Source organism: Eretmochelys imbricata, chromosome 20, assembly GCF_965152235.1.
Source record: "Eretmochelys imbricata isolate rEreImb1 chromosome 20, rEreImb1.hap1, whole genome shotgun sequence".
NCBI classification, from domain to species: Eukaryota; Metazoa; Chordata; order Testudines; family Cheloniidae; genus Eretmochelys; species Eretmochelys imbricata.
In genome coordinates, this window is record NC_135591.1 from 3,134,780 (window position 1) to 3,147,083 (window position 12,304).

The window sequence follows — 12,304 nt, forward strand, 5'->3', positions numbered from 1 at the left end:
GACCCCCCCCCGTCCTTTCCCCAGCCTTGCTCCTGCTGCTGCTGCTGCTGGCCGCTCTCCCCTCCCGGGCTGGGGGAGGAGGCGGAGGAGGAGGAGGAGGAGGAGGAGGGGGGGCTCTTTCCTCCTTCCCCTATTTGTGTTGGATGGTGGTGGAAGGGCTGAGCACTCCCCCCCCCCGTGGAGGAAGGGGAGACGGAGCGCAGGAGAGGAGGTGAAGCGGCTGCGAGCCCGCCCGGCCGTGTCTAGCGAGAGCCCGGCTCTCCCAGGCTCGCCCAGCCATGCTGGCCCGCAGGGCAGAGGTGCTGGCGGCGACCCTGCTGATCTCGTTGGGATTTTTGCACACGCTGGCCGGGATCGGGCCCATCTCTGCCCTTGACGGTGAGTTGAAGTCTCTCCCTCTTTGCACCCTTTAACACCCCCCCCCCCAAATCTCTTTCATGCTTCTGCCTTTCTTCCATCCTAGGGATGTTTGGAGCGTCCAGGGGAAGCCGTTTGGACTAGTCTGAGCGGTGGCCCCGCTTGCCACCGGCTCTCCCCACTCAGCCCCTCTCTGGTGCCCCGCATTTCTTTGGGGGTGTTTCTTGGGGCACAGGCTGAAGCTGAAGGGGGTGTGGTTGGGCTTGGGGATTTTGCTATATTGTTTTGCAGTTTGCATGATTCCCCCCCCCACCTTTGAAACAAAGCCCTACACTTCTGGTCCATTCCTGGATCCCCCCCTTGTGGGTGGGGGAGAAAGAGGGGTCTTACGTGTGTGCATTCTGCAGACTGTCTGCGATTTCCATCTGGCACAACAATATTGAGCCCTCCCCCCCCCCCCTTCTCTCTGTCTCTTGCTTTTACCGCCGGTGGGGTTCTGTACCTTCAACTTGTTTATGGACTTTTTTTTTTAAATTCTAAACTCAGGGTAAACTCCTGCCAGGACTCCATGGCATATGTCAGTCTCTTCAATCGGGAGGATACCCCCTTGAGTGGACACCTTGCTTTGCAAATGCTGCCCCCCTCGCTCTGTATTTTGTAGGGACTTTCCCTTCAATTAGGGAAAAAATGCACTCCTGCAACAACTTATGCCCAGAGAAAACATGACGATGCTTCAAAATGTGCATGAACGGCGGGCGGTAGCTGCTTTTTACAAAAAATATGGAGGGCAAAGGGATGTGTTGGAAAAACTCCTGGTTGCGCTGGTATTTGGATCCTTGGTGATCTGTGGCTTGCGCTGTTCTTTCATAGAAATGGTTGCTGTGTGTTTCCTACACAACTGCTTTGGCTGTTTCCTTTCTGGTTTCCATAAATCCAGGCGGCGGTGCGGACTGACTTCAGTGAGCTCTTGCGTGTCTGATCTCTTCTGGATTGCAGTCTCGCTTGATCCAATGGTATCTGCATCATTGGCCTTCTGGTTCTATCCCAAGTCTGGTTTCTTTGCAGGTGGTGGAAAATGTAACTCATTCCTTTTGGCCCTGAGCAGCTGCTCTAGGGAGGTGAGGATACAGGGTAGAATCCACAACTAGATGCAATTAAAAAAAAAAAGGAGGGGGGATATCAATATTTAATTGGTTCTCCTAAAGATGCATTTAAAAGCTCTGTTGCTCTGGGCTAAATCTGATGGATCTCGGTGTGGATCATCAGAGAGCAACTGAATTGTGCAGGAATCTACATTCCACACGGCATCTGCAAAATCAATGCTATGTTTTTCCTCCCCTCCTCCAAGCGACAGAGACTGCAGTGCACTGCTGAAGCGTGACATGGCATATACCAGAGGCAGCAAGGTAGAGGTTAACGGTGCTGGTCTCTGAAAAAAGCAGGAGTTTCTTGGCGAGAGGGGGGATAATGCAAGAACCCTCTGAAAAAACCAGCCGCGGTCCTAGCAGGGCGAAGGGGTCAGTTTCTTTGCTCGGCTGACATGGAAGTTGGGCATGGCGAAGCGTAGAATTGAGGAAGCGTGCGCCTGTCATATTTAGCTTGAGTGGCAGAAGAAAAAAAATCTGAGATCTCCAGGGAACTGTGTCCTCCCTCCCCACCTTGAGTCTTGTCTCCTGGAAAATCACTGCCAGGAAAGAATTTTAAATCCCCACCTTTTTTCTTTTAAATCGCTAATATTTTTTGCCTGGAATCAAAGTTCTAATAGAAAAGCGGGAGGCTTGCAAATAAGCATGGCTGGAAGGAATAAATAAGCCAAACCTGTCAGTTTGCTCCATAAAATGGATTGTTTCCTTCCATGTTGCATGAGTCATGACTTCAGGTCTTGCAGGCTCAGATTCTGAAGTGTCAAAAATTCCGTTTTTTTGGCCTGTGATTGTCCTGGCAAGGACAGGGTAAGGATCCTGGGGAGAGAAAGTATTTCCTGAGCGGATCGTCCGTCCTTACCTTCTCGTCTAGACAACTGGCTTGTTTTGTTTTAAGCAGGGCAGTCTCATTTTTTTGCTGTATCCCATCTGCACGCTGGGAACGTTAGCAAGTGGCCCTTGGAAAGGGTGGTAGAATTGGCCAAACGCAGAGCTAACAGCAGAGAGAAGCTGCCCAGAGCCTCTGACTTTAATGCATTTGATTTAATTTTGCCTCTTTTTTTTTTTTTTGCTTGAAAAACGCACTTCTCTGCTAACTGTGCAATGTTCTTCTAGTGTAGCCCTCTCCCAAAATCATAGTGCCCGTTGCCATTGTGGAAAGGAAAGACCAAGAGCTGTTTTGAGGGTTGAGGTGTTGTGTTTTTCTGCTGTCTGCTCCCCCAGGGAATGGGGCAATTTATAATTGTTTTACACATGGACAGAGGAAGATTTATCACCCCATACTTTACAGGAGGGCACTCAGGCCCAGAGAGAGGCAGTGGCTTGCCCAGGGGGTTAGTAACTGAGCTGGGAATCAAACCCGCAGTTCCCTGGCTGCGAACCCCAAATCTGCCTTCTGAATGATTAGAATTCAGCCTGACTGGATGGTGTGAAAATAAATGCCAGAGCTCCAAATCCAGTATTTTCCACTCGGCAGGCCCAGTGAAGTGAACGGGATTGTGCTGGGTGGGAACCAGCACAGAACTGGGCCCTCAATGAATACTGGGGCTGGCTGTGTTTTCAATGCAAGGATCCTCTCTCAGCGTGACTGAAACTGACTGACATAGCTACAGGGGAGGAGTGAGAGCCATGTGTCTGTTTCCCTGGGGAGCCAAGCCCTTAGTTACTGCTGGCATGAACATTGCATGAAACTGGGGGTTTATTACGCATTCTGCGCTGATAAGGATTTGGCATTGGGTGCTTGAGCTTGCAACCAAAGGCCATGCCTCAGTACGGCAGAGGAAGGGACGTGCGGCTGGTGGGGTGTGGGCAAAGGGAATATGAAGAGGAGAAAGAATTGTGGCCCTTCTACTAACTAGCTCTTACCTGCTGCTTTTCTCCCATGAATCTCAAAGTACCTTAGAAAAGAGGTCGATATCCTTATCCCCATTTTACAGGTGGGGAAACTGAGGCATGGTGAGGTAAAGGGGCGAACAGTGGAAGGTGAGCCAGACCTGGTTCTCCAGAGTCCCAGGTCACTATCTCCCTTGTAGTCACACTGCCTGCCTCTGTAATCCGAGGGCTGCATGTAGTGTGGGTCGCTTTGGGGAGCACTCTGGCCTCACCTAACCACGTCTCCCCTGTGAAAGGATGAGCCAGCCCCAGGAATCCTGACCTGTGCAGAACTGCCCTGGACTTCAGTGCATGGCTTTGCACCAAAAGGAGTGAATGGGCCCAATGCATTTATCTCCCTGGGCAGAAATGTATGGCGGAACAGCCGCAAGCTGGTTGCATGGGATGAGGGCTCAGCGGTGGGAAAACGGGAGCTGGGCGGTTTAGGAGGAAAGGCTTTTGCAAGCTCCAGAGCATAACGGCGCCCTCTGCCGGGTCTGGAGCTCTTGGGACGCCCTGCTCTTGTGCAGTGCACGGCAGTGCCTTCAGGGGGCCGGTGGGGAGTAGAACCCGGGAGTCCTGCTGCTCGGGCCTGCGGCTGCGCTAACCACTAGACCCCATTCCCCTCTTGGAGCCGGGGATGGAATCCAGGCGTAACGACTCCCAGTTCTCTTGCTTTAACTACTAACCCACATCCCCCTTTCCAGAGCTGTGAATTGAACCCAGGAGTCCTGATTGCCACAGGCCCCTACCCTAACCACTAGGTCCCACTCTCAGAGCCAAGGATAGAACCCAGGAGCCCTGCCTCCCAGTCCCCCCTTTAGACCCAGCCCCCCTCCCAGAGCTGCAGATGGAACCCAGGAGTCCTGACTCCTGTGTTTTACACAGTGGGCCTGCCTTTTTTTTTTTTTTTGCCAAGAGTTGGTCTGGGAAACGGTTCTGTTTGGCGGCTGACACCCTGTCTTGGACTCTTGCTCTAGGGCACGTTAGGGGGACAAAGTCCAGTTGATGTGCTGAGGGAATGGCTTTTTTGAGCCTCTAGTCTGTGTCTGTCATTGGAATCCTTCCCGGCCCCCTGTCCTGAGAAGCCCGGCTTGGTTTGCCTAGGTCGCCAGGCTGAAATCTCGGCCCTTTGTGGAACGGTTTGGTAGAGATCGGAAATAGCTGTGGTCAAAAAGGCTGGTGTCGCTGCTCCTGATGCTTTGGTGGTCTGGTGCATCTCATCAGTTCCATCCGGGGGCTAGTCTACACTCTCCGAGCCGTCTAAAAAGCCACCTCCACGAGGGGCACGGTTCCCAGCACTGGGGCACTGTCTACCTACAGCTCTGAAACGTGCTGCACTCGGGGGAGGGGGGTGTTTTTTCACACCCCGAGCGAGAACGTTGCAGTGCTGTGAATTGCCAGTGTGGACAAGCCCTGGGTGGTGCGTGCATGCTCCATTGGGGCTGTGTATTTACCAGGACGTGTTTTTGCATGCCAGGCCATAATTGACGCTCTGAGAGCCACCCCAGGTTCAGCGGAGGTAAAGCACCAGGATCTGGAACAGTTGTGGGGGGGAGAGTTCAGAGCTATTCTGTGGGTTACGGCAGCCAGCTGAGGCGAGGCCCCGTTGTGCCCATCCAGCACCGAGCGCAGTGAGGGGGGTCTCTGTCCTGAAGTGCTGGCAGTCTGAGCTGGGGGAGAAAGGAAGGAATTCTAAACCCTGTTCACAGAGCAGGAACTGAGGCATAAGGAGATTTAAGGTCCAGATTTTTTTCCAAAGCGACGAGTGCTTTTGGGATGCTGCAATTTTGGGGCCAACCCCAGCTTGAGACTCCTGAATGGGGTCTGATTTCCCGGGGGGCAGGTGCCTGGCACTCTCTGAAAACCAGGGGGCAGGACAGGACTCAGTTGAAGTGCCCAGAATATCTCCTACTGCGTAGCTGGAGGATTTGCCCCTGGCAGCTGAAAGCACAAACCCAGCTAGCCTCTGGCCCCAGCAGACTGGCCAGTGGCTTAATAAGTCATCCCCTCTGCACTTGTTGTGTCGTTAACCCTTGGGTGGGGTTCAGATGCATTCTGTTTATTCCAAGCCACTGATTTCCCATGGGCTCTGACTCACAAGCGCTCGGGGCGGGGGTGTGTGTGTTTGGCTCGGGTGCCGCGGAGCTGTGTTCTTTCCAGCAGGTGTTGCAGTTGCCTGCGGATGCAATACGCCACCCCGTGCCCCCTTGGATTTTTGGGCAGGTTGGAGGTGTGCTAATGGGGACAGAGGTCAATGCCCCTGGAAATTCCAGGAGGGACCTGTTTTCAAAGGCAGTTCTCCCTCCTGCTCTGTGCAGGTTGGCAGCACGGTGCGTCTTCCCATCAAGTACCCCAATGGGATGTGGACGTGAGTTGCTCCCCGCCAAACTCTGGGGTCTCAAGTCATCTTCTGTAGGAGGAAATTCCATCGGCTCCTTCCTTCCGTTCCTCCTCCGTCCTCTCTCATTTCTCCTCCCCTCTCCAGGTAGCTCTGAGGCCAGGATCAGGGCCCCCTTTTACTAGCCCTGTATGCATGGAAGAGAGCCATGGAGCTTGCAGTCAGACCCTGACCCTGCAAAGTACCTACCGTGGCATGTGTGTGGAGCTCCCTCACTGTTCGTGCGCCCACGGAAGGGCCAAGCGTCAGCCTTTGCAAGTCTGCCTCCGTTGGGGTTTTGTCCTGCCGCCCGTCACCGTTGTATCTGGGCCCCTTCCTTGTAAGATCAGTAGCGAAGTCCCTAGTGACTGAGTGGAGTCCTGTTTTTTCTTGCCACCTGTTCCCCCCCACCCCCTCTTTCCATTCCTGGCTCTTTCTCTCCCCTCTTTTTATGCCTTTTCTGGATTCTGCGGAGTTCACAAGCTAGGAAGCAAAAGGAAACTCCTGCCCTGGCTGCTCTTTCCGAAGAGTGATGAAAAAGACGACCAGCTCAGTCTGTTTGCTTGTGCATCAGATCCCTTGGCACCTGGAACCTCCTTTGCAGAGGGCAATCGGCTCAGTTCTATAACCTTAACTGGGTTCCTCTTTTCAGCCAGCTAGAGCTGTTCTGTGGCTGGTCCTGGCTGGGTGCCGCTTCCTTCGGGATTTTCACCTGGTTGCAGCTGGTGGCTGGGTGCTTAGATGCATTCGTCAGCCAGCAGCGGGAGTGTTCAGGAGGAGGATGTCTTGATTTAGCAGAGAGAGGTCACCTACCTCTATCCTGCAGGAGGGCGGGCTGGTGTTGGTTCTGTTCCCAGCTCTGCCGCTTCCCTGCTGTGGGACCTCGGGCAACTTCCTTACCCTTTCGTGCCTCAGTTCCCCCCGCTCCCCCCCCCCAGCCCTTGAGCTCTTTGGGTGAGGGGTTGCCCCTTACTCTGTGACTGCGTAGCACCTGGCGTGATGGGGTTCTGATCTCGGTTGGTGCTAGCAGAATACACGTGACTGCGCCAGGAAGGCTGGTTTCAAAGGGCTTGTTCCTCTGGAGTGGCAGCTTTTCAAAATGAAATGGCTGAGTCCTGGCTTCCCGGAGCCGAGCGCATCGAGGAAAACTCCTTCCCTGCCCTGGCGCTGAGCCTCTGCCATGCCACCCTTCACCCTCCCACGCCCGCTGGCCAGCCCGTCTCTTGCTGCGGAGGGATCAAGAGGGAAGTGTTTACTGCCTGCCCTGTCTTTGTTTCAACACCCGCTGAGCTCCTTGGGCTTTTTGTCGGGCTAAGAGGGAACCTGCAGCCAAGTGGTGTAGAATCTGGCTTTGGGGACGGAGCTGGAGGGTAGGGATGGCCCAGTGGTTAGCTCCTTGGCTTAGGAAGTGGGTGACCCAGGTTCAGTTCCCTGTTCCACTTATCAACTGCCCGTGTGACCTTGAGCGATTGGCTCAGTTCTGTCCCCGTCCGCTGGAAGGGGGGTCAATGTTTTGATAACTGTGCGTTGTGATCTACTGATGAAAGTGCTATAAAAGAAATCGGCATGTGGCTAGAACCCAGGAGTCCTGACTTGTCTTTCAGCACGCTGGGAATAGAACCCAGGCGTCCTGTTCCCCAGCCCCTTCCTGCTCTATCCCCTGAGCCCTTCTGTCCTCTCCGAGCCGTGTCCCGTGTTCTCTCACGGAACGTGGATGGCGGGAGAGCAGAATCAGCTGGGCTTTGAGTGGGGCAGGGGGAACGTTGCTGGAGCTCGCTGCCGGGCTAGGCCAAACCTTTGAACCGAGATTTCCCGCGTGAGAGGCAAGCTATGGAGGCCGGGAGGAGCCAAACAGACGTAACCAGCCTGGATCATCCAGGTGTGCAGCGGTGCATCGTGGGATAGCGCTAGGAGCACGGCCTGGAGCAAGACAGGTAATTCGAAATATGGTTGCGTCCACATAAGCCTTAAAGCGGGGTCGCTCCTCCTGGAACAGCCCGGAGCGGATTAATTGAAGCAGGATAAGCTGACTGATAATTCTGGGGGGGACAAAATTGCTTCTGGGTTTGGATGCAAGGCAGGCTGGGCCGAGAAAACGGTTGCGCTTGCAAATGCCGGCTGAGATCACGGCCCCATTGCGCCAGGCGCTGAACAGATGGGGAGCAAGAGATGGTCCCTGCCACAGACGCCTCGTACTACAGGCAGCCCTTCCTTTCTCTCCCATGGCACAGCTGAGAAGGACCCTGGAGAGACGGGTTTCAGGGTAACAGCCGTGTTAGTCTGTATTCGCAAAAAGAAAAGGAGTACTTGTGGCACCTTAGAGACTAACCAATTTATTTGAGCATAAGCTTTCGTGAGCTACAGCTCACTTCATCGGATGCATCCAATGAAGTGAGCTGTAGCTCACGAAAGCTTATGCTCAAATAAATTGGTTAGTCTCTAAGGTGCCACAAGTCCTCCTTTTCTTCCTGGAGAGACGAGGGTCTGGATTTTGCCGTGAGCGGCATTCCCAAAGCCTGTCGTGTGAACCTGGCTAGAAGTATCCACACGGAGCGTTCTGAAAATCTGGCCCTTATTTACGTGTCTCGGGGGTGGGGGAGCTGAACACGTGGTTCCAGTTGTGGGTGCTAGCCGGGAATCCACCCTTCCTCAGAACGGGGATGTTCCAGGTAGCAGCAGCTGCTTTCGCCGCCGGCTCCTGGTAGCCGAGCTACAGAATGAATTGTGCAAGAGAAGATGAAAGTCTTGGGCCGTCTCGTTGCAAAACCTTTCATGAGATCGCAGCTTTCTGGGGGCCGCAGAGGCTAGGCCCTTGTGCAAGAGCGAAAATCTCTGCATCGTGGGAGAGAGTTGCGAAATCCCCTGAATGCTGATCCTCTCTTTAAATTCCCTCCATCCGGGCTTCTGATGCAGTTTGCAACTTCGGGCTGTGAAAAAAAGAAATATCGTCCCGACCCCCTTTTATGCTAAAAGGGGAGTGAATCCACGAAGCTCCCGTATGCCGTGGACCTGCCCTCGCTGCCTTCTGGCGGTAGAATACAGACTGCGAGAGCATTGCGGCTCACGAGTTAACACAAGGCCTGTGACAGCGTTACAGGCGAGAGACGTGTGACTCTGTGATCTCTTAGGAAAGAGGAGGGGGGTGATAAGTCGTGAGCAAACCAGAGCTGTGAATCGGCTGTTGTAATATTCTGCAGTGTTCACGGGGGAAGGGCACCTTCGTGATTTAAGTGGGGTGGGACTTGGAGCTGGGTTCAAATACTGTCTCTGCCACAGGTTCGCTAGGTGACTTTGCCTGCTCCGTGCCTCAGTTTCCCCTCCCGCCATACCTCTGTCTTGTCTGTTTAGCCTGTAAGCGCTTCAGGGCAGGGGACTGTCTCTTGCTGTCTGTGTGTCCAGCAGCCTCCCCCTCCTCCCCCCCGGCCTTGGTTGGGGTCTAGGCGCTATCGTAATAGAAATAATCAATATTAGAAGTAAAAATTTTAAAGGCACCCGGTCAACATAATAATCGTGCTGAGAAGGAACTTGCTGTTGAGTGTAGCACCTGCGATCGCTAGGCAAGACAGAGATGAGGGGTGATTTTCCAGAGCGTTTACTTTTTGCACCATGCGGTGCTTATGATGGAGCCAGTTTCATGCCACTTTCCCTCTTCATTGCGTGGCGCTTTCATTTGCCCCAGGGGCAGGGAACGGCCATGTTTGTATTGCGCCCCGCCCTGATCTCGTTGGCCTCATGGTGGTCGTGGACTAAGAAAGTTGAGAAATTTGCACTTGGGACTAGGATCCCGGACTCCTGGGTTCTCCTCGCCGCCAACTATGCTGATTCACTTTGCCCCAGAGTCTCATCACGCCTTTTCTATGCCTCTCTTTATTCACTTGTGAACGTGGGTTAATGCCCCTCACTCCCTGGTGCGATGAGGGTGATTTTTTTTGCCAAGGGCTTTGATGATGAGGCGTGTTAAGTATTGTTAACCTGGTGCAAAGGGTTACTGGGGAACCAGGATGAAATTAACAAAGGGGGAATGAACGTAGGCCTCTCGGAGCCTGCGGGATTGTCTCCGGAGGGAATCCTCATCGCTTGGGGATGTTTCAAACCAGGCTGGACAAAATGCAGAGGGGAACTGTCCTACAGTGGCAAGCAGATGAGGCTAGTCGACCTAACAGAGAGCTTCTCTCTCTGCTTTCTGTGGTTCTCTGGTGATAAACCGATCCCCAAAGAATCCCCTTTCTTCCATGCAGTGCGCCATCTCTCCGCTTGCTCTCGTTCCAGTCGGTCACAGCATAAACCCGTTGCCACTTGTTCGCCGATTCGAATGTCATCCTGTTTATTTTAGTGTTTCCTGTTTCAAGTTGATTCTGGAGTCCGGGGGGAGCTCTGTATTTAGCTGGTCAGGAAAGAGGATGGAGGGAGAGAGCAGACGGATGCAAAGTTCTGTTGAATCAAGAGCGCCCCTCTGTTATCGTCGTGAAAGCGATTACAATTCGAAGATGCCAGTGGCACAAAGGATCAGTGAAGTAACCTTTGCAGGCTCTGGTTTTTCCTCTGACCAGTGGATAATTGAATTGACCATTGTCCTGTGCCCTCTGATACCGACACAGATGCTGGCTGTGTAGTGGGGAGGGTCTGGAAAGGGGTGTAACTTGCTCTTGCTGACAGATGGCCTCTTGGGAAGGCAGCGGTGCATAGTAGCACAAACACTGGGATAGAGCTCAGAAAAGCCAGGTTCTATTTGTGGCTCTGGCCTGCGTGGTGACCTGGGGCAAGTCGTGTCCCCGCTCCGTCTCTCGGTTTCCCAGCCTGAGAAATGGGGAATAACGCTCCTGACTTGCTCTGTAAAGCACTGGGAGATCTACTGATGGGAAGAGCTAGTAGACAGTCATCCTACCGGGTCTCCCTCTCCTGTCTCAAATGGCCGCGAGGGAATATTTGCCAGAGCCCAAAGTGGGGTTGGGTGGGATCTATTTCTGGCAGCGGTGTTTTAACCTTTTTTTCATTTGCAGACCTCTAAGTATTCGTGCGTGGCAATGCGGAGCCCTTCGGAAATCCTTAGACCTAGTCTGTGGACGCCTGGTTGAAAACCACGGCTCTGTGGGGCTCGTTTGGTCCCCGATACCAGGCACCTCTGAGCAGCATTCAGTCTGCAGTGTATTTATCCCCAGAACCCGCGGGGAGGCAGGGCGGTGCTGCTGTCCCCATGGCAGAGAGCAGAGGCTCAGGATCGTTCAAGGAGCCTGGGTTACAGCTGGACGTGAAACCGAGATCTGCCACACCCTAGCCACCGAGCATCCTTCCTCACTTCTGCCTCTGCAAGAATCTCCCCCGACCCTATAGACGGACGGTATCTCTTGAATGGATGCTCTGACTGGCAAAAGGTTTCAGCTGCAGGCTGCAATTCACTCTCGTGCACTAGGCTTTCACCACTGGTTGCACAAGGGCTGAATTTTCACCGACGTGGGAGGAGGAAGAACCGCAGGCAGCCAGAGCCGTGGGCAGGATGTGTTACAGGCTGTGTGAAAACGCAGCCCTGCCCTGGCAGGAATGCAAGGCTGGCTTGCCATGGAGCAGCTATACTGGGATGCGTCCGCTACTCCCTTGCGCCCATGGGCCGGCCTTGAGCTCTGTGTTTGGGGACGGGGGCGGGTTGAGTCACACTGCCCCGTCCAGGGCTGAGCTTCCAGTGAAGTTAGCAGCTGCTCACTGGCACGAGGTCGGTCTCTCACTCCCCGCTACGTGTCTTCCCTAGGCTGCTCATTTATCCATGCAGCCGGGTTGCCTCTGTGCCCACCTTGCAAGTGCAATGGCATTGGGAATCGGTGGCGCTGGATTGTTTCTGCCGCTGGCCTTTCTGGGGCTGGGGGGCTCTGCCTCAGTGGGGGAGTCCTGTCGCCGGCTGCCACGATGGGCGCTCGGTGCTGTTTTTTCTTTTCGTGCCTGTATGGGCGTTGTGTTTGGATTTCCCATATTTGGAAAATCGGGGGGGCCCAGTCCTGGGCTGGTGGAAACCGGGGCAGCTCCCCCATCTGGCGTGGGTTTACTCCATCTGAGGAGCTGGCATTTTGGGCCCGAAGCGAAATTCTCCGGAGACTGAGGCGGGCTGGAGAGAAAATCGGCGTTTAGAGATTCCAGCCACGGCTTCCCAACCCGCCCTGTTAACCAGGAGCCTCCGTGGCTCGGGGCACGAACCTGCCCCTTCCCAGATGCTCACTGGGCTGTTGTCTGCCGGCAAGAGCATGCATCAGGCTGCTTTGCTTGCCGCAGAGGACGGAAGATCTTAGATCTCTGTGTGCCTGAGACAGGGTGCAGTGCCTTGATTGGCCAGCCGAGACCCCACCAATGGCTCATGTCTCTGTGTGCCCTCCTCCTTTCCCTGGGCCTGGAGCTCCCAGCACCAAAGGGACCCCTTCCCATTTCGTTCATCACGCCCTGGAAGTTAGCTTGCCGTGCAAAGCCCGGGGTGCAGACTGCGTCGGAGACATGCACGAGCTAGCCTCGCATGCTGCCCTGCAGGACAAGGCTGTCCTCTGGCTTATCCCTCCAGGTCTTCAGGAGGGGG

General features: G+C 54.3%; 1 protein-coding gene across 1 annotated transcript in view; it reads left to right on the forward strand.

The window, feature by feature from the left end:
• The first annotated feature begins 278 nt into the window (after window positions 1-278).
• Window positions 279-12,304, forward strand: part of LRP1 (LDL receptor related protein 1) — a 181,843-nt gene continuing 169,817 nt past the window's right edge. Inside the window, 1 exon segment of the mRNA XM_077838260.1 lies at window positions 279-378. Within this exon segment, the coding sequence (XP_077694386.1) occupies window positions 279-378 (100 nt within the window).